This window comes from Pseudorca crassidens, chromosome 11 (genome assembly GCF_039906515.1).
Source record: "Pseudorca crassidens isolate mPseCra1 chromosome 11, mPseCra1.hap1, whole genome shotgun sequence".
Classification (NCBI taxonomy): domain Eukaryota; kingdom Metazoa; phylum Chordata; class Mammalia; order Artiodactyla; family Delphinidae; genus Pseudorca; species Pseudorca crassidens.
Window position 1 is genome coordinate 27,329,459 of NC_090306.1, and position 22,530 is coordinate 27,351,988.

The 22,530-nt window shown below is 35.2% G+C and overlaps 1 protein-coding gene across 1 annotated transcript in view; it reads right to left on the reverse strand.

The window, feature by feature from the left end:
* Positions 1 to 22,530, reverse strand: part of SYT10 (synaptotagmin 10) — a 76,508-nt gene that overhangs the window by 29,527 nt on the left and 24,451 nt on the right. The window contains exon 3 of the mRNA XM_067698643.1: positions 11,116 to 11,683. Coding sequence (XP_067554744.1) covers positions 11,116 to 11,683 — 568 coding nt within the window. The remainder of the gene's footprint in view (positions 1 to 11,115; positions 11,684 to 22,530) is intronic.

Genomic DNA, 22,530 nt, shown 5'->3' on the forward strand with positions numbered 1-22,530 from the left:
AGAATAGCCTAATTTGAGAGGAACGGTACCCTCAGATAAAGGACATAGCCATCCTGAGGCAATCTCTCAGAGAAAGATCTAAAGAGAATACATATCCAAATGTCATTCTCCTTCTGTCCTAACAGCTCTTGCCAGAACTCAGAGAGCAGAGTTTGCGGACAAATAGGCCAGCCACTTAAGGCACCGAACAGGGTGAAGAATATTGGAAAGGAACATACGGAAGATAACCAGTGTCATTAACTCTTGAGGTTTCATAAGATACACTTTATAAGTGCATGCAGAGGTTGGTGAGGGGAACAAGAGGAGGAGACATGCCCAGTGGGAAAGGAAGAGTCAAGTCAGGTGGGAGATGAGGGGCATGCTAGCTATCAGTGTGAGTATATATATCATAAAAGAAGAAATAGTATCTACTCACTGAATCAGAGCATACAGTAACTAAATAGATTTAAATTATCTCTCACACAAAACTTTCCAACCTAAATAGAAAAGCATACCACCTAAAACTATCTTCACTATTGTAATAGGACATAGCCATTTTTAGCACCAAGATCTTCTTTCCTGTTTAATATGTCAACTACAACAACCAAAACCATATTCCAGTGATATCATTCTGTTTATACTTCTTGGCTGCTAATGTATACTGAGCATTTGCAAACGTCTGGCTCTATGCTAGGCACCTATTTAGTCTATTCAACAAACTATGGTTCACCTTCTCATAATCCCCATTTTGCAGATAAGATAATTAAGACTTAGAGAGATCTAGTAACTTGCTCAAAGACATACAGATAAATGACACAGCAAGGATGCAAAGCCATGGTCAGTTTGTTCCAGAGTCCACAACAATGATTATATTAGCCTTTTATTAGCAGTTTAAGTATTACATTCCTGTAATATTCATTACAGCATTCTGCTGCACAAAACAAAAATTCAAAGTTAATGCATATCTAAAAGTTAAATTTTGAATCATAATATTTGAGGTTGTTTAAAAAGCAAGATGATTTTTTTTTGCCTATATTCATAGCATCTACATAATTTCCAATTTAAGTTCCTACATTGTTCTAAATGTAAAGAGTGCAATTGCCATGTAGCTTGTCTACCATTCATGGGCCACTATCTCTCTCTGTCTTTCTCTGTCTCTGTCTCTGCCTGTAGTTAAGAGGAAGTGAAGTCTAGTCACTAAAGAACTTAGGCTTTGGTGATTTATTGAAAATAAAATATTTGTGAGACAAAGTCCCTTTTAACAGTCTGTTGTTAAAAGTTGAGTAGGGGCTTCCCTGGTGGTGCAGTGGTTGGGGGTCCACCTGCCGATGCAGGGGACAGGGGTTCGGGCCGCAGTCCGGGAAGATCCCGCATGCTGCAGAGTGGCTGGGCCTGTGAGTCATGGCCACTGAGCCTGCGGGTCTGGAGCCTGTGCTCTGCAATGGGAGAGGCCACAACAGTGAGAGGCCCGTGTACCGCAAAAAAAAAAAAAAAAAAAAGTTGAGTAGGTGTTGGGGTGAAGGGCAAAATGGCAGGATAAGAAGACCCTAAGCTCACCTTCTCCCACAGACATACTGAATCTACACTTTACATATACTGTATTTCCTCCAGAAGACCTGAGGACTGATTGAACAGCTACTGCACATAGAAAGACCATATAGAAATGGGTAGGAAAGACAGAGACATGGTATCTATGGGAACCACACCCTCATTGCAGTAACCTGCAGTAGGGGGAGATATTGCTGAGGGGCCCAGGCACATACTCACCTGTTCTGGGATACCGTGAAAAAAATGGCAGTTTAAAGAGCATCTAAACTATATGAAAAGAAAATCCATTTACTAATCCTAGAGATTCTGCCAAATGAGCAGGGCACTACTGGCCCCTCTCTGGGGTCAGAGGTACCAGGGACTCACCATTGTTTGAGTCCCTCTGGGACTCCTCCCAGCCCATACCCACTCCAGCACCAGCCCCACCATCCTGCCAAGGTGACATCCAGTGTAGTACTCCCAAAGTACTGCCCTCCAGACTGACCCGAACCAGCTTCAGTGCCCCACCAAAGTGGCCTCAGGCACAGCACTACCCAGAAACCACACTTGGCCTGGACTGCTCCCACTCCAGCCAGCCTACCAAAGCCACTAGGCACAAGCAATATACACAGGAGATTCAGCCACACAGGCAACTCCATCAAGACTGTAGAGAATTAGCTGTTTTGTCTAATTCATAGAAACAAAAACTAAAGTCAAACAAAATGAGGAGACAGAAGAATATGTTCTAAACAAAAGAACAAAATAAAACCCCAGAGAAAACCCTGATGAAATGGGAACAAGTAATTTAACTGAAAGAGTTCATAGAAACAGTCACAAGAATGTCCACCCAACTCAGGAAAAGAATGGGAAAATTCAGTGAGAACTTCACAAAGACTTAGAAAATATAATAATGAATCAATCAGAAATGAAGAGTACAATAAATGAAATAAAAATACACTAGAGGAAATCAACAGCAGATTATATGACAAAGAAAAACAAGCAATATAAAAGATAGAATAGTAAAATCACCCAATAAAAACAGCAAATAGAAGAAAGGATTTTCTTTTTTAAATGAGGAGAGTTTAGGGGACCTTACCTCTAGGATAAAAATCAAGCATTATAACATTTACAGAGTTCCCAGAAAAAGGAGAGAAAGACAAAGAGACGGAAAATGTATTTGAAGAAATAATGGTTGAAAACTTCCCTAACCTGTGCACATCCAGGTATAGGAAGCACTGACAGTCCCAAACAAGATGAACCTAAAGATATCCACACCAAGGCATATTATAATTAAAATGGAAAAAGTTAAAGATAAAGAGAGAATGATCAAGTTGGATTCATTCCAGGGATGCAAGGATGGTACAATACACACAAATTAATCAATGTGATACACCATATTAACAAAACAAAGGATAAAAATCATATGATCATCTCAATAGGTACTGAAAAACCATTTGATAAAATTCAAAATTAATTTATGATAAAAACTCTTATCAAAGTGGGCCTAGAAGGAGTATACCTCAACATACTAAAGGCCATATATGATAAACCCATAGCTAATATCATACTCAATGGTGAAAAGTTGAAAGCATTTGCTTTAAGATCAGGAATAAGACAAAGATGCCCATTCTTGCCACTTTTATGCAACATAGTACTGGAACTTCTAGCCACAATAATTAGTCAAGAAAAAGAAATAAAAGTCATCCAAATTGGAAAGGAAGAAGTAAAACTGTCACTGTTTTCAGATGATCTGACACTATATATAATGTCAAAGACTCCACCAAAAAAGTAGTAGGACTAATAAAAGAATTCAGTAACGTTGAAGGATAAAAATCTAATATACAGGGGCTTCCCTGGTGGCACAGTGGTTGAGAGTCTGCCTGCCAATGCAGGGGACACAGGTTCGTGCCCCGGTCCGGGAAGATCCCACATGCCACGGAGCGGCTGGGCCCATGAGCCATGGCCACTGAGCCTGCACATCCGGAGCCTGTGCTCTGCAATGGGAGAGGCCACAAGAGTGAGAGACCCATGTACTGCAAAAAAAACCCCCTAATATACAGAAATCTGTTGCATTTTATACACTAATAACAAACTGTCAGAAAGAGAACTAAAGAAAAGCATCCTATTTAAAACTGCATCAAAAGGATAAAATATCTAGGAATAAATTTAACCAAGAAGGTGAAAGATCTTTACTCTGAAAACTCCAAGACTTTGAGGAAAGAAATTGAAGACAATACAAATAAATGGAAAAATATACTGTGTTCAAGAATTGGATGAATCAATACAATTAAAATGTCCATACTACCCAAAGCAATCTACAGACTCAGTGCAATACCTATGAAAATACCAATGGCATTTTTTACAGAACTAGGACTAATAACACTAAAATTTTTATGGAACCACAAAAAACCTTGAATAGCCAAAGCAATTTTGGGAAAGAAGAACAAAGCTGGAGGTATCATGCTCCCTGACTTCAAACTATTCTGCAAAGCTACAGTAATCAAAACTGTATGGTGCTGGCACAAAAACAATTAATGGAACAGAATAGAGAGTTCAGAAATGAACTCACACTTAGCTAGGCAATTAATCTACATCAAAGGAGGCAAGAAAATACAATGAGATAAAGCTTCTTCAATAAATGTTGTTGGAAACCTGGACAGCTACATTCAAAAGAATTAAATTGATTCTTTATATGGTGATCACACCATATAAAGAAATAAACTCCAAATGGATTAAAGACCTAAATGTAAGAAATAAAACCATACAATTCCTAGAAGAAAACAGGCAGTAACTTCTTTGATATTGGTTTAGCAATATTTTTTTGGATGTGTCTCCTCAGGCAAGGAAACCAAAAGCATAATTAAACCAATAGGACTAGATCAAACTAAAAAAGCTTTTGCACAGGGAAGGAAACTATCAACAAAACAAAAAGGCTGCCTACTGAGTGGGAGAAGATATCTGCAAATCATATATATGAAAAGGGGTTAATAGCCAAAATATACAAAGAACTCATACAACTCAACATTGAAAAAGCAAACAACGTGATTAAAAATTGGGAAGAGGACATGAATAGACATTTTTCAAACGAAAACATACTGATGGCCAATAAACACATGTAAAGGTGTTCAACATCACTAATCATTAGGGAAATGCAAGTCAAAAACCACAATGAGATACCACCTCACACCTGTCAGAATGGCAATTATCAAAAGACAAGAAAAAATTTTTGGTGAGGACATGGAGAAAAGAGAATACAATGCTGGTGGAAATTGTAACTTGGTGCAACCACTGTAGAAAACAGTGTGGAGGTTCCTTTAAAAAATGAAAAAATAGAACTACCATATGGGCCAGCAATTACACTACTGGGTATTATCTGAAGAAAACAAAAACACTCTTTTGAAAATATATATGCAACTCTATGTTCATTGCAGCATTATTTACAGTAGCCAAGATATGGAAGCCACCTGTTTTCATTGATAGATAAATGGATAAAGAAGATGTGGTATAGATGTATACAATGGAATACTACTCAGTCATAAAAAAAGAATAAAATCTTGTCATTTGCAATAATATGGATAGAACTTGAGGGTATTATGCTAAGTGAAATAAACCAGAAAGAGAAAGACAAATACCATGTAATTTCACTCATATGTGGAATCTAAAAAACAAAACAAACACAACAAAACAGAAATATACTCACAGATACAAAGAACAAACTGGTGGTTGCTGGAAGGGAGGGACAAATAACCGCAAAATTTATATGGAACCACAAAAGACCCAGAATTGCCAAAGCAATGTTGAGGAAAAATAACAAAGCTGGAGGCATAACCCTTCCAGACTTCAGACAATACTACAAAGCTACAGTAATCAGAACAGCATGGTATTGGCACACAAAAAAGACAAAGATCAATGGAACAGAATAGAGAGCCAGAAATAAACCCACATGCCTACAGTCAATCTTCAACAAAGGAGGCAAGAATATACAGTGGAGAAAAGACAGTCTCTTCAGCAAACGGTATTGGGAAAGCTGGACAACCCCACGTAAATCAGTGAAATTAGAACACTCCCCCACATCATACACAAAAATGAACTCAAAATGGCTCAAAGACTTAAATATAAGACATGACACCATAAAACTCCTAGAAAAGAACATAGGCAAAACATTCTCTGACATAAGTTGTAGCAATGTTTTCTTAGGTCAGTCTCCCAACGCAATAGAAATAAAAGCAAAAATAAACAATGGGACCTAAGCAAACTTATAAGCTTTTGCACAGCAAAGGAAACTATAAACAAAATGAAAAGACAACCTACGTACTGGGAGAAAATATTTGCAAAGATGCAACTGACAAGGGTTTAATTTCCAAAATATACAAACAGCTCATACAACTCAAAAACAAAAACAAAAACCCACTCAAAAAATGGACAGGAGACCTAAATAGACATTTCTCCAAAGAAGATATGAAAAGAAGACAATAGGCATGTTCTCCACTATGGAGAACAGTATGGAGGTTCCTTAAAAAACTACAAATAGAACTACCATATGACCCAGCAATCCCACTACTGGACATATACCCTGAGAAAACCATAATTCAAAAAGAGTCATGTACCAAAGTGTTCACTGCAGCTCTATTTACAATAGCCCGGAGATGGAAACAACCTAAGTGTCCATCATTGGATGAATGATAAAGAAGATGTGGCACATATATACAATGGAATATTACTCAGCCATAAAAAGAGATGAAATTGAGCTATTTGTAATGAGGTGGATAGACCTAGAGTCTGTCATACAGAGTGAAGTAAGTCAGAAGGAGAGAGACAAATACCGTATGCTAACACATATATATGGAATTTAAGAAAAAAAAATGTCATGAAGAACGTAGGGGTAAGACAGGAATAAAGACACAGACCTACTAGAGAATGGACTTGAGCATATGGGGAGGGGTAGGGTAAGCTGTGACAAAGAAAGAGAGAGGCATGGACATATATACACTACCAAACGTAAGGTAGATAGGTAGTGGGAAGCAGCCGCATAGCACAGGGAGATCAGCTCGGTGCTTTGTGACCGCCTGGAGGGGTGGGATAGGGAGGGTGGGAAGGAGGGAGAGGCAAGAGGGAAGAGATATGGGAACATATGTATATGTATAACTGATTCATTTTGTTGTAAAGCAGAAACTAACACACCATTTTAAAGCAATTATACTCCAATAAAGATTTTTAAAAAAAGAAGACAATAGGCATGTGAAAAGATGCTCAATATCGCTAATTATCAGAGAAATGCAAATCAAAACTACAATGAGGTATCATGTCACATCAGTCAGAATGGCCATTATTAAAATGTCTACAAACAAATGCTGGCTAAGGTGTGGAGAAAAGGGAATCCTCCTACACTGTTGGTGGGAATGTAAATTGGTGCAGCCACTATGGAAAACAGTATGGAGTTTCCTTAAAAAACTAAAAATAGAGGCACCATATGATCCAGCAATCTCACTCCTGGGCATAAATCCAGAAAAGAGGAAAGCTCTAATTTGAAGAGATACGTGCACCTCAATGTTTGTAGTGGCACTATTTACAATAGCCAAGACACGGAAGCAACCTAAACATCCATCAACAGATAAATGCATAAAGAAGATGTAATATATATATATATAGAGAGAGAGAGAGAGAGAGAGATACACACACACATATATACACATATAGTGAAATAGGAATAATACTTAGCCATAATAAAGAATGAAATAAAGAGACTGTCATACTAAATGAAGTAAGTCACACAGAGAAAGACAAATATTATATGCTTTCACTGATAAGTGGGATCTAAAAAATAGTATAAATGAACTTTACAAAAGAGAAATATTCAAAAAAATAATATTTGATAGACACTTAGTTAGAAGATAATAGATTCAAGCATTTTATAGCTATAAACCAGGTCAATGTGGTTACACACACACACACACACACACAACTTCCTCCCTTGAGAATTCCTAAGTGTCTAGAACATAGTTGGTGCTGAAAAAAATGTTATTTGAATAGATGAGTAAATAAATACGCAAAATGAAGTGGTTCTGTTCTAAAGAAGGAAAGCTTTTCCTTATCTATGTAAACTTTCAATGGATTCTTGAGTGTGTATAAGAAAACTACATTTATATATTCAAAATACATTAGTCGTTATTATACAGGACTTTTTGAAAAAATGTTAACTAAAATCTGAATAATATTATTCTCGCATAGTTTAAGCTTAAAATGTATATAAAGGAATATGTTGCAAATCATTCCTTCTCCATATTCATCCAGCTTCTACTTTTTTTGCCAATAGGTTAGCAACTGTTATTAAATTCTTGTGTCTCCTCATATAGAACTTTTTTTGTATATATAACTGAATATGAATATATATTTCTCTTTCCCATTACAGAAGTAGAGGCATAGGGTACACACTGTCCTCCAATGTGATTTTCCCTATGTTGAAGATATTTATGTTAGTTGAAGAGCTGACTGGCTTGCCATATTTGTAATATACAGCTCTAAAGTGAAAACTAATTTTTTGCACAGAATAAAGACACGCCTTTATTGTTTTCTTTTCATTCAACCTGAAATTTAAAAAAAACCTGCTAATTCCTGATAAAAATATTAACCCCTCTTGCATAGAAATAATTTATTGGTAATAAAATTATAAATACATGATACGTGCCTCTTGTTTCAACCATTTAGGATTTTTTAACAATAAATTTAAAATATTTCTGGTTTATTTTACATATGAAATTGTGCTACACACTGAATAATTTTTGCCTACAGAAAGCAGTTAATGTCAACAAATATAACCAAGCATATCAAAAGGTACATCATTGCACTGTTCTTTTTTTCTTCTGGGAGATTTTTACTAACATACATTCTTTCACTTGGCCTTATATGCAAATATGCTAAGTTATTTATTCAACAAGTATTTAGTGAGGGCATATGACTACATTACTTTCTTTCCTTTCTCCTTCTTTCTAGAACATTCTATAATTTCTGTGTGAAATTACTTAAAATTAAAGACGTGTGAGTAGAAAAAGACAGTTTCTTAAGCAAATTTCAACTCACATTATTTTTTTCATTTTTATTAATCTGAGAATATAAAATTGTTTAATAATTTTTCAAAAGCTTAAGAGAAGTTTTAATTAAATACTACTTTAACCATAAAGATGATGCTAGTGTATATTGTGAACTTTGGTCCCGTAGTCAAGAAATTTAGGTTTCATCACTATCTTCGCAACAAAAAAGTCATAAACAGTATCTAGAACAGTGTGTGGCTCAGTGTTCCAGTTAAAGAGAAACGTCGTTTGACTAGAATAATTTAATAATACATTTTATTATCTGCCTACTTCCTTTCATATCCAGAATACTGAAATGAAAATGTCTATGCTGTGGTAGGCAGAATAAAGGCATCCCTAAAGATGGCTGCTTCCTAATATCCTGACCTGAGTATGCTACCTACATGGCAAAAAGGACTTTGCAGATGTAATTAAGATTATAAACCCTGAGATGGGAAGCTTATCCTAGATTGCTCACATGGGCTAAATCTAAACCAAGGAATGCCCGTGACTGCTAGAATCTGGAAAAGGCAAGGAAATGGACCACCTTAGAGGCTCCAGAAAGGAACAGAGCCCTGCCAATACCTTGATTTTAGTCCAATAAGATCTATGTTGGACTTCTAACCTACAGAAATATGAGGTGATAAACTTGTGTTATTTTAAGACACTACATTTGTGGTAATTTTTACAGCAGAAATAAAAATTTAATACTTCAAGCACATGGGAGAGTTGAAAATAAAATTGAAGAATTCATTAATATTTACCAAAAAACCCAGTTTATGTTCTATTAGCAGTCAAAAATTGAAGCTTCCACAAGGGATTCTTACTGTTTTTTAAGGACCAGTATGGAATACAAAAACTTATGAATGTAAAAAAATAATCCACTGTCAATCACCTATAAAATTATGTAAATTTTTAGACTTCATTTAGGGGTTACTTACCTGTACCCAAATATATGAACAAAACAGTTTTTTATGGTAACGTTTGTTGCATCCCTAGTACTTACAGTACATCAAACACAGAGTAGGCAATCAGCAAATAATTGTTGAATGAATAAAAGAAGGACTAATATAAGATTGGCAAATCAAGAGAAATAACCTAATAATTAATAATTATCTGCATTTGTAGAATTCTACAGAAGGTGTCATATATTTAAAACAGTAAAATTCACTCTTCAACACTTTTATCCCTGTAGGAATATAAGTAATAAAGTGAAAAAAAAATGAAATCAAAAGAGCCCCAATGTGCCTTTGAAATATAATCCAGTTTGTTCCCTAATAGATTATCATAGTGGAGACCATGAAATAAAAACCCAATAATGAAAATTTAATAACCCTAAATACTGGTTGTACTTAGTAAAACATTAATAAAGGGAAAATACAAAAGGAGCTATTTTGCATTTTAAAAAGTTTTCTTATTTTTTAAATAATCCCTGTCACTGTCCAAAACTTCAACATTTCTAGTTTATAATTTGTGGTAAAACTTAGACAAAAGATGTTAAGACAACCTGGTAGTAAAAAATTAAATGCCTTCATTTAAAAACTAATAAATGAAAAAAATTTAGCAATCTAACCTCCAAAGAGACCAGTTCCCTAATTGTGTTTCTCTAATTCTATTCTGGACAAATAATCTTGAATAAAAAAGAGATTTATGTATAGAGAATGCAACAAATTTTTAGTCTAACAAAATTTATGCCTAATTCAAATGTCCAACAAAAAAAGAATGGTTAGGAAAATGGATCATATATTTAAACATCATGTACTAAAACATATATAGCACAAAAAAAGTGAGTGTGAAAAAATTTAAACTTGGTTTGATCTTAATTATTTTAAAACATTCATAGAAAAAAAAGTAGAAAGAAATATGCCAAGTTTTTACATATAATTCATGGCATTATGGATTATTTAATTTTATGTTTTTTACCCTGTTTCTAAAATTTTCAATATTAAATTATTTTATAATCAGAAAAAGCATTTTGTAATGTAAAGGAAAAGTTCTAATGTAAACAATTACTTCTTGATCATTCAGCGTTTCAAATGCTATAATCTTATCAATTCCACAAAATCTCCTGAAGGAATGGGCTGTTTTAGACCAAATCAAGGAGTTTCCAGTGGCATCAAAGTACGTTTTAGGTTTAATCTGAGGAACAAAATCATCTTAAATAATGAAAGTCAATAATAACTATGAGGAAATTGAGTGCTGATAATAGGTTACAGATAAATATTTTACAAGAGAAAAAGCCTATTTTTGGCAAATTACCAGAAATGTCCAATACAGTGAAGTAATGAATTTCCCCAAACAGGAAGTGTAGAAACAAAGGTTAGATGTTGAAGGAAAAGATTATTTTATTTATACAATCACTAATGTTACCTACATAGTGTTAAGTGTCTGAATTATTATGTATGTATGTAATCACATACTCTGTTTGCAGGTATTTAGGACATAAATTCCCTAATTTGTAGAACTAATGTGGGTAAAAATTAGTTTTATATATCACTGCAGGTCAAATAAAAAGGAATACATTGGTGGAATTATAACTTACTGTGGTAGCACAATGAATATCTTTCCATACTGTGGCTTCCCTGGAGAGATCAGAGGCTTCAAACAAATTATCAAAAATCACTTCCCCAATCATGTCATGTCTAGAAAATCTGTCAAAATCATACACACCGAAATGTAGTTTTCGATTGCTTAGTTGATCATATGCTACAGGAAACTGAAAAGTTTCATCAAACACAGGATTTAAAGTTTTTCTGTGCACACGGGTCTGAAATTTCTTTTTCCTATCTGGAAGAAGATACATCTTCACGTAAGGGTCAGAAGTTCCTGTGAAGTCTTTAGCAGGGAGATCTAAGGCTTTGATAATTTTAACAACTAGAAGTTCATTTTCATAATCATACTGGAGGGTGAAGTTAAGCTTCCCACAGGTTTTGACATCTTCTTTCTTGTTGCCCTCAGAGTCAACTGATTTCTGTTTGTAGAGCTCTGGTTTTATTCTCCCAATGCTGGTTGTTGTTTCTCCTCTTTGTAAAATGGGTTCTGTGCCCATGTCAAAATCAACACTGGAAACCTGCATTTGCCTTGGTAGGTGTCTTCTGAAGGAATTGTGTCTGTACACACACACATACACACAAAATCGTTTAAGTAGATCATTTTGATGATAATGTTATATACAGTGGCATATAAACTCTACCCCACACCCAGGATAATGGGAGCATTATATCTACAGCAATAAACAGATGGATACACACACACACACACACACACACACACACAAACACACACACGAGTTACTTTTGAAAAACCAGGAATGCAATATTCAAAGAAAAACTCTCCTAAAATTATAGAAACACCTAAAACACACATATGTACATTTTTATGAGCTTTTGGTATTTTTATGTACCATAATAAGCACAAAACTTTTAAACACAATTGTAAAGAAAGATGATTACCAAAAAAGTTCAATATTCTACAAAATGTTACCTGGGTGTATCTAGATGTAAACATTATGTAAACAAATCATTCGGATGGCTGATTTCTTTTCATCTGGATATTTTGGTCTTATGAATTTCCCATTTTAGTGATGACAATATTAAAAAACATAAGTCCACATATTCTTATGCTGTGTTATTTCTAATACTTAAGATAACTAGATGAATGTGTATTTTTCAAAAGAATATATAGTTATGACAGAAAAAAATGAGTACATTTTCCTTTTTTCAACATGGAGTGGGCTTCAGAAACTCTTAAGGATTAAAAGACTGTAGAATTTTAGAGTTTGGGGCTAAATAATAGTTCTTAAAATTCAAACTGAATGTCCTATACTCACTGTTACTATTTATCTCTCCAACATTTCCAGAACATTAGGTATATCAGCTTACTAATGGCTCATAAATGTGACTTGCATTAAGATTTGCTTCTCATAGTTTCTCCATGATTTCTAGCGTGAGCTATGTCAACTTATGTGTTTCCTCAAGGTCTGGTTCCAGGTCTTTTGTTCTTTTCTCTTCTCAATCACTCCATCAGACTAATAATCAGTTTTGGGGCTATAATTACTACCTTTAATCTGGTGATTCCCTAGATATATCTCAGATAGACAAAATCCTAGTTCCATATCTCTTTGTCTTGAAGGGGGATTTCTAAACAAATGTCCTAATTTTGCCCCAAACTCAAGCAAACTAATTATTTTCTCTATTTTGCTTTCAAACCAGTTCACTCTTCCACAATCTCTGACAATAGCTCTAACATTTTTGTCAGTCACTTATGCTTGGAATCCTGCATTATGCTTGTTTGAATCACTTTTCCTTTATTTCATGGGATTTGCTTAATTTTCTAAGTCCTGTTGATTTTTTGCTTTGAGACATCTCATATAATTGTCCATTCTACTCTATTTCCATTGCTATTTGGTCCATATCCTCATCATCTCATACTTTGCTTTCTACAGTAGCCTTCAGCTTGGCTTTCCTTCTTTCATCTCTCTCTTAAATTCAATGTCTCTCCAGCACTTACTTCAAAATCCTTTATGCTTGTTGTTATACCTTTTTCCACTTGATCATAATTGAAAAATTATTTCTATATAAAGAAACAAACTAGGATAACTTTATCTCAGATGAGGGAATAAGCTCCTAATTAAAACTATACTGAATTTAAGACCCAATATTTTAGTTTCAGTATCTAAGTGAGTATATACGTAAAAGTCTTTACTAAGTTACTTAAAGCTTGAAGTGATCTGTTTCCCCAGATTGATCCTCAGATTGATCCCATTTTAATGCATTGAACATGCTATGAAATGTATTTTGATCCTGAATCTATTCCAGATATACAAGATCAGAGGCTTAAATTAGGGTCAGGGAACCATCAGGGAGCATTTAAGAAATAATAAGAATTTAGAAAGGAATACAGGTAGTATGTGTCGCTGTGAATTATTAAAGAGGTCTAGTATAATCCAGTTAATACATTCAATATTCTTAAGAGATTTAGAATATTTTACTAAACAATCTAATATTTCTGCCAAAATCACTTTCACTTATGCAACAATTTTAAATTTTTTTTTTATTTTTGTGAGCAAAAAGCCCCCAAGAAATTAATTCCTTTTTTAAAATAAATTGATCTATAATTTCACCTCCCTAATGCTTTTCAACATAATATAATTTAAGCTTCTATCCTCTCCCTAAAAATTCAATAATTTATTTCTTATGCCACTGAATCTAAATGGGCAGCTGTAAAGCCCCTTCTAACAAGAATCAAAAAGCAGTAACATTTTTGTTCTAGTAAGCCAGTGCCCTAATTATAGAGTAAATAGTTCATGTTTTAAGTCACAGTTTAGCTAGTCAGTTAAGAGAAGCTTTAATTATTACAATGTTAAACTATTGCCATGACAACACAGATCCTCTTTATCTTCTTGAATTTTTTTTCTCTTTTGGAATGACAGTGGTAAGTGTCTATTTAGTCTCACACAAATACCAACCAATTAAAGTACAGGCCATTTGACTGTTACTGACCGCACTCTTACCCTTCAAACCTAGGAAGGCACCACATAAGTACTTTTCCAGATGGAGAAGGAGAAACTTTTCCCACCCTACCTGAAACATCTGAGAGTAACTACTAGATATAGTCAATATTATCTGATGCCATAGGAATAAAATGTATTAATATGGTAATTTTCAAATATTTTTTTCACCAACAGATCCTTTCTTTCAAACAAAATCAGAGACCAGAAGTTCAACATGTATGGACAGAGCTGCTTTGGTTAATGTGTGAGTAGAGTCCTGGAATCTCACTGGAAACCGTGCCAAGTTTTCCACACTACCCAGGAGAAAGCGCTTGAAGAGCATTACACTGAGATGAGATTAAAAAAATGCTGGACTGAAATCAGACTATAGTTTGGTCCCAGCCTCCCTATGGAGTAACAGCAACTTTGGGCAAGTCACTTCACTTTTTTGATGTGTACTTTCCTCATCCATAAAACCATCCTTTCATAGTTGTGAAGGTCAAATGAGATATTACAGATAACTTTGAAACCTACCATTTTTCATACTGCTAATAATTATCATTAGAGTTTAGGACACATGGAGCTGAAGGGCAAATGCCATAATGAACTCTCTGGTTCTGACAATCTCAAATCTAGGTTTCCTGTTTGGGGATACAGTGTTGGCACAAAGTCATTCTTGTGTGAGCATGTCCTGGTCTACCACCCTGGACAACAGATTCCCTCTGACTCTCACTTCTCAGCTGCAGCAGTTCTTTCTTCCTTAAGTGGGAAACCTATATCCTCCTACTCTTACTTGCAGTGTCTTTACTAACTATTAAATTTATCTTAGGTACTGCTTGAGAAATAAGAGGTGTGTTTTATTTGTTTATTCAATATATTTACAAGGAGTTCATCTCTCTTTGTTTTAATATTAATAATATTTATATAGGAAACTATCACCATATATTAAAAGTTGTAACCCTGTTTTATAGCTAAGGAGGCTCAAATAATAAGACTACATTAATTTTCTGGTAAACAAAGTTTTCATCTTTATTTGTTTCCTATTTTTTCCATTCAATTTGAAACAATGACAAGAGTGACTCATTCAGCACAAAAATATCTGAGCATATACCATGCAGGGCACTACATATATGAAGGCAGACTAAGTTGTATAATATACCACAAGGAATTTTTGAAATTAATTCATTGTCTGATGTCAGCACAATCCTCTATATCTTTAATCTCTTCTTTAAATGTTCTTCTCACATTATTGCTTAGTAGAAGCCTGATTCTTCCCCAAGGACAGTTTGCTCTGTGCCCCTCTCATGTGGTGGTTGATATTTTTGCAATAATCCTTGTTCCATTGGTCCTAGAAGTGAAGTTGTCCATTCCTCTTGTCCTTCATTACCACATTCACATCATTCTCCCTAATACACCACTCCAGGCTCTAAAACTCAAGTCAACAGATCATATCCCCATTACCACTTATTGTTAGTCATGTACTAATACTCAAATCACTCCCTTTAAAGTGATTTTAATCACTTGGTTCACTAACTCTCTTTGACAATGTTTTTGCTTCGATTCCTAGCAGTGAACAAGTTTCTTCCAACTACTTGGCCTCTAGGTTCTTTTAATTTCTCTCCTCTAATAATGTTCTCTATTTACCTCAGTTACTACCATGTGCATAGCCAGATTTCGTCATTATTATTAGCTGCAAACTCTCCACAACCCCAATTTCACACATGCTTCTCTCTGAGCAACACCTCTTTCCAGCTCACACCCTCTTATACTCCAATTCAGATAACTTTTCCAACTCACAAGAACCTCCAATACACTGATTCTATCACTATTTCATAATCCCTAGTTCCTTGATGTCACTTTCCCCTCGTTATCCAGTTTCATTTCCGTTGTTAATCAATAGAGCCACTCTCACACATACATTCCCAATTCTCTTGTTGCTCTCTACCTTCTTAGTTGCAGGGCAAAACCACAGTCCTGGTTGAATTCAACTTTCCATCATTTCTATACCTGTACCTGTGCAAGTGAATACAACTAGAGAAGAACATAAAAGAACTCTCAATGTTCCATTTTAAATTCATGACCACATTCCTCATTAAACCCTAACACTGAACAGCAAACCATTCTCCCTCTCAAACTGCTAGATTCACAAGACTATTTCACACCTTCTCACCTTTCTTCAAACCTCTAACACCTTCCTCATTCCCAATCTCAATTAATGACCTTACTTCCTATTTCACTAATGAGGTTGAAGCAAAGAGCAGAAATCTTCCACCTCATCAACCCTGTTATCAGCATCTGTATCCATATATTTTACCTTTCTGATATGATTAATTACCCATGCTATTATCTAAAGCCAATCCCTCCACTTGTATATTAAATCCCATTTTCTCTCATGTCACCTTCAAGACTGCTCCTCTTTGCTTCCTGCATTATTAAGTCTGCCTCTTTGCTGGATTATTACCATCAGCACAAGAGGATACTGTTATTTCTGCTATCTTATAGGAACCTTCTATTCATTCTACTTCCTCTCTCTGTACTGCTGTTTCTCTAGCACATTTGCAGCAAAACTCCTTGAAAGAGTTGAGGATAGTACATCCACTGTCCAATTTATCTTCTCCCGTTCTATATAAACTCACTCTAACTAGTTTTTCACATACCAATTCTGACATAATAGCTCTTGAAAATGTCAATAATGTCTCCCCGACATTGCTAAACTCAGCGGTCAATCCATGGTCCTCACCCCACTTGACCTTACAATAGTCACCTGACAGTTAATCACTCCTGATTGTTTACATACTCTCTTCACTTGGCTTTCAGGTTATACCCTCCTGGTTTTCCTTCTTCACTAGTCTCGACTTCTCAGTCTACAATGCTGTTCCTGATGTCTTAATATTGGAGTACTTCTGGGATTCATCTCTGGTTTTCTCTTTCTTATCTACACTCACCTCTCTGATGATATCATCTCCTGGCTTTGAACACCATCTCTATGTGGACTCCAAGTTTACGTATGTTTCGCAGATTCTCTCCAGAATTCCAGAGTTATTATCTGGTTGCTTACTCAATTTTTCCACTAAGATTTCTAACAAAATCCTTAAACACAACAGTCCCATATCTCCTGTTTTTGGCTCCCAAACTCACTCCATTCACAGCCTCATGTTTATCAATTTTATCTTTCCAGACGCTCAGGCCAAAACATGCAGTCATTCTTGACTCCTCTTTTCTTACTCATATGCCCAAGCTAATGTGTCATAGTCTGTTTGTTCTATCTTCAAAGTATATCCTGAATCCAGTCAGGGTATAGATATATATATCCATCATTAACTACCATCTCCTTGCTCTGAACCAACATCACTTCTGGCCTGGATTACAGCCTCCATAGTGTTCTTTCTGCTTCTATCCTTTTGCCTCCTTCAATGTATATACCCAAAACAACAGAGTAATCCTTTCAAAACAAGTTAGATCATGACACTCCTCTGATTAAAAACTTTCTGGTGGCTTTGCATGTTACTCAGAGTAAAAGCCAAAAGTGGTTTGGGTCCTACTACCTCTCTGATTTTTCTCCTAGCATTCTCCACCTGGTTCTCTCTGCTACACCTACACTGGCTTCCTTGCTGTGGTTGGGACACAAAAGGCAGATTCCACCTTCAGGACGTCTGCAGTGGTTCCCTTCTCCACAAGGAAAGTTCTCCACAAACACCAGCATGGACCACCCTTCCATCTCCTCATTCAGACCTACCAACCCCTTTATTTTGCACTATTATTTTCTACAGAACTTATTATCTTCTAAAACATCATGTAACTGACTTAGTTATGTTGTTTGGTTCCTCTCCACAAGAATGCAGGTAGGGAATTTTGAGTTTTGTTCCCTAATGTGTATCAAATGTCTAGAAAAATGCCTGGCACATAACAAGTGTTCTATAAATACTGTTGAATAAATAAGTCAAAAATTTTCCCTGAAGAATTTAGCCAAATGACTAACAATCCAATCATAATAAAAGCTGTTTCGAGAAAAAACTGGTTTTCTTCTCAATTATGCAATGTAATGCTTAAAATTAATTTAAGTAACTTATCTTTATTCTATTCAAAGAATTGACAGGAAACTTGTTTTTTAATCGTAATTAAGGAAATGAATGTTCTTATTCTGTAAATACTTGTCCCTTGGCCTTTCACCATGTTAAAAAAAAGGTTTACAAATCATAACAAGAGATGATAAGCAATTGCTTTTGATCCAGCATATATTTAAAGGAATAGAGTATGAAGTAATTAGGTTGGTAGTTTTTGATCTACAAATAAAGTTCTGAGAACATAATATTTTATATTAAAGAAAAGAAGTAATATAAAATGAAGCCTAAATTTAAAAAAACTCAGAATAACTACTTGTCAGAATAATAAATCCAAGAATATTCTGTTTGGTATTGCTAGGTCCCTATAAGGTCTTTTGACCTTAATTATGTATTCTAGCTCTAAATTTCTATGCTCAATTTGTCATTTAGGCCTTCCCTTACTTGGAAGTATGTTGCTGGCTATCATGAGCCTCTCTCCTAGAGAGGTCAGCTAGGATTTGAAGAAAAATGTTGTAGTCCTCCAACTGAGTTGACCTACCACCCTGGATCCCTCCTTCTGTTCCTCCACATCTCCTTGAGCATACTGTAAAGAGTGTATTGAAATCACTTGTTTCAGATGTACCTTCCAATCCCCAACCCTTCTACTAGTAGTCTTTATAATAGCATAACTAAATATTATTAATCTTTTCATGAATTTCATAATAAACACATGCTGGGATTCAAGAAATGTCTGTTGGAGTTTGTATGAAATAATTTACTACAAGATTCTTGTGACTAATAAAAGTCAACTTCCCAAGAATTATTTGTACTATGAAGAAGAAGGTCCTAATCAATTTATAATTAGTGCTTGTAAAGAGGAGATAATATTTATCAGTGCCAGAAAACAAACTCTCCAAGTTTGAATACATTTTATAAGGTTTTATCTCTGACCTTGGATCAAAGAGCCACCCCATTTCAGAAGTTAGTTTATATACCAAATACATATGTTTCATAGCGGAGATTATTTAACCACCTCAAGCACCGGCACAGCATGTTTTATGAACTTTTATTTCAAGGAGTTAGATCTCAGGTTCTCTATTGTTCTGGCCAAGCACTGCTTCTTGATATCCTAGCTGGTTAAATACCATTTAAATTCTTCCTTTGTGTAACATCTTGTCTTCCACTCCTTACAGTATCTTGGAATGAAAATTGCAATTTTTGCTATCTTTTGAGAAGGACTTAACTTTTTAAAAAATCTCAAAGAAAACTATGCACTCTAGTATTACATATTTTTATGTAATTCTTCATTTCTCTTTTAACAATCTACATTGAGTGCTCTTTCTGACTTTATGTGTGATGATATTAAGAATTACTTTTCTAAACAACCATAGCTAATTGTAAATCCATCAGCACATATGAGTCAATGATTTCTTTCCATGTCATGCTTTTGTTCATGTTCAAATGGATCTGTCACTAGGTTTCCAAATTATTTTCAGTAGGTACTTAGAATCCTCTCTAACAGTGGCTAACCTACATGATTTCTCATCCTCAACAAATATTTTGCCACTTACAATTCACCTCATTTCACACTATTAATGAATGCACAGAAAATAGGTCCTCATACTCATCCTTGGGAGTATACTATCATTAACCTTCTTCTAATATTAGCACTGTTTATCTCACCATCTGATACTGTCTTTAAAGAAGCAAAGCAAAGTGGAGAGATCATCAGTCAATCCAAATCACTCACTTGATGCTTATTATGCACCTACCCAGTGAAGAAATTAGGAGCACATTAAAGTGGGTTATACAGACTTGTTCTTTGAGAAATTAACATCTCAGTTCTGGCACACAGCTAGAGCTCAACATTAAGAAAATAAATAATTGCTAGACTGTAGCTATGGCTTTAAAGGACAATAGCTTATAATTGGACAGAAAAAGATGCATTTTCCTTAAAGATCTTATAGTGGATAAAAAAGAGTTTATCATTCTAGACAAGGGAAGCAGCATAAGCAAAAGCACACAGGCAGAGAGTTGAGGTCTACAGGAGGATGATAAAAAGACCAAGCACCCTTCTAACTGGCAACCATGAAAGATCCATTTGGATAGATAAAATGAAGTCATAAAATTCATTTACTGATTTTTTAAAATTCAACAAATATACCCTGAGTTCCTACAGTGCTTTGTCTAGGTATCAAGATCAGTACAGAAATAAAATTGGCAGGTTTTCTGCCTAAGAAGGAAGTGTAGAGCTATATGTGTGGGGCAGTATGGACTCAAAATGTTATAAGATTTTTTATCATGCCTGAACTACTATATTACTTTCAAAATAGATGCCTTTTTCTATGGTCTGTCCTACAAACTGTTGTCAAATTAATTTTCCTAAAACACAGCTCTTTATCCAAGGGACTCTTCTGCTGCAAATATTTTTGACAGGACAGACCTTGAACAATTTTGGCCATGATTCCAAGGCCTCCTCAGACTTTAATTCCAGCTGACTTTATCTTCCATTATTCCTCCACTGACATCTATTTTCTGATCAAGGCAACGTACCTGCTGTTTTCATGATAAGATTTGTTGTTCTGTGTCTTTTCACATAAAATATTTCCATCTGGAATGCATACCCTTTTCCAATTGTCTTTATGTGAATTCCTAGTTTCCTTTGGTCTCAGTTTAATGGGACTTCTCCATGCCTCAGCTAAAAATGATTTTTCTAATTATCTTAATTCCACATTCTCCACCACATAGTTTGCACTTGTAGTTCCTTATATTGAAGTTGGTATCTTATCTCTCTGCATTATGTTGTGGATTTTTTTCCAGTTCACTAGAGTTTGCAGAGTGGACAGAGTATGTAGAATACACTGACTATACCTAAAAGTTATATCTGTTGACTGTATCTACTGAGTAAGGCTATTGGATGAATCAACAGTCAATCAAGACAGATGTGATAATAATGTTAATAATAAGAAAAACACAGACGTCTGTTGGGTTGTTTGGCTGCCAGCAGGCTGATGGGGCCGAATGTCCGGGTATTTGAAAAGGAGGATGAGAACTTGGGAAATGTGGCAGTTTCCAGCAATGCTGTTAACTAATCAAGATGCTGCTTAAGAATAGTGACAAATAAAACTTGAGAGGATATGTCATCTATTGTCTGAGCCAAATAAAATGGAGTCCCAACACCAGACTAGAGCTAGGATATATTAATAAGGTGAGGAAACCAAGCATTAAAGTTAAATTTACTGTGTGTGCGTGTGTGAGTGGTGGGGTGGTGGGCAGGGGGCGGTTCTGATTTGCTAGACCTCAGTGAAAAGTTAGCATTTGAGCAGAATAATCTGATTTATAATGATGTGCCCTGGATCTCTCTGTCTGCATAATAAACTCAGCAATTTCCCCTTCCTCTCTATATAAAGGTAATTTTTAGTATGATGAAGTAATTATATAGATGAGGGGTTTTGAGAACTAGGAATAATCAAGTTTTCTACAAGGAATTCATCCCAAGGCCAAATAGATTAAACTCATGACCCTTGTTATTCGTGATAACCACATATAATTCCACATTTCTAACTGAGCAGAATGAGCAGGAAGTGGCCCTCATTCTCCAACCTCCAAACTAGCTGTCCGCAGCAGACTTTAACAATCTTTGGTTGCAAAAATCCATATTCCCTTGGCTTTAACTCTTAAAACGTGTTCCATCAATCTGGATAAATCTGAATTCTAACTTTCACAAGCTGCATGGCTTTAGGCAATTTTTAAACTCTCTCTGGGCTTCAGTTAACTCACAAGTAATGGGGATAATTAATAATACTTACTTCATACAGGCTGGCAGAGGATTATCAGGAAGGATGCCTGGCACAGTGACTAAATTGCAGGCACTCAAAAACAATACTTTTTTTTCTTCCTTCTTCAGCCACTCATAAACAAGGAAATTCAAAGAGGTCAATGAAATTATATCAAAGTTCTAGCAGAACTATGAATTTGTATTCCACTTTTTCTCTTAAGAAAATATGAGATGTACATGTACAATCCAATTTTTAAGATTGAGAGAAAAGTTTTTTTTTTCTGATTTCTTCAATTTCATGTAATAACTGAGAAATCCAGGGCTAAAATGACCTGTTGTCATTCCCTATTGCATTTCATTTCTAGAAACCAATTCTGCAACCAAAACCAAGTCTTCACACATGTGTTCTCAGTATGTATTCTTTCATTCTCCCCTAGCTAGGGATAATCAGATAAGCTGTATGTTTACATTCAGCAAATAATATTTTGGAGATAGTACTTCATTTTTCTGAGGTTTCCAAAAAAAAATCTGCACAAAGAAAGGCAAGCTATTTTCATAGTTTACCTCAATTTGTCTTCATTAATTGAGTGTCCTTATGTAGGGTGCATTTATCAACTAAAAGAGTTGAATAATTCTGAATACTAA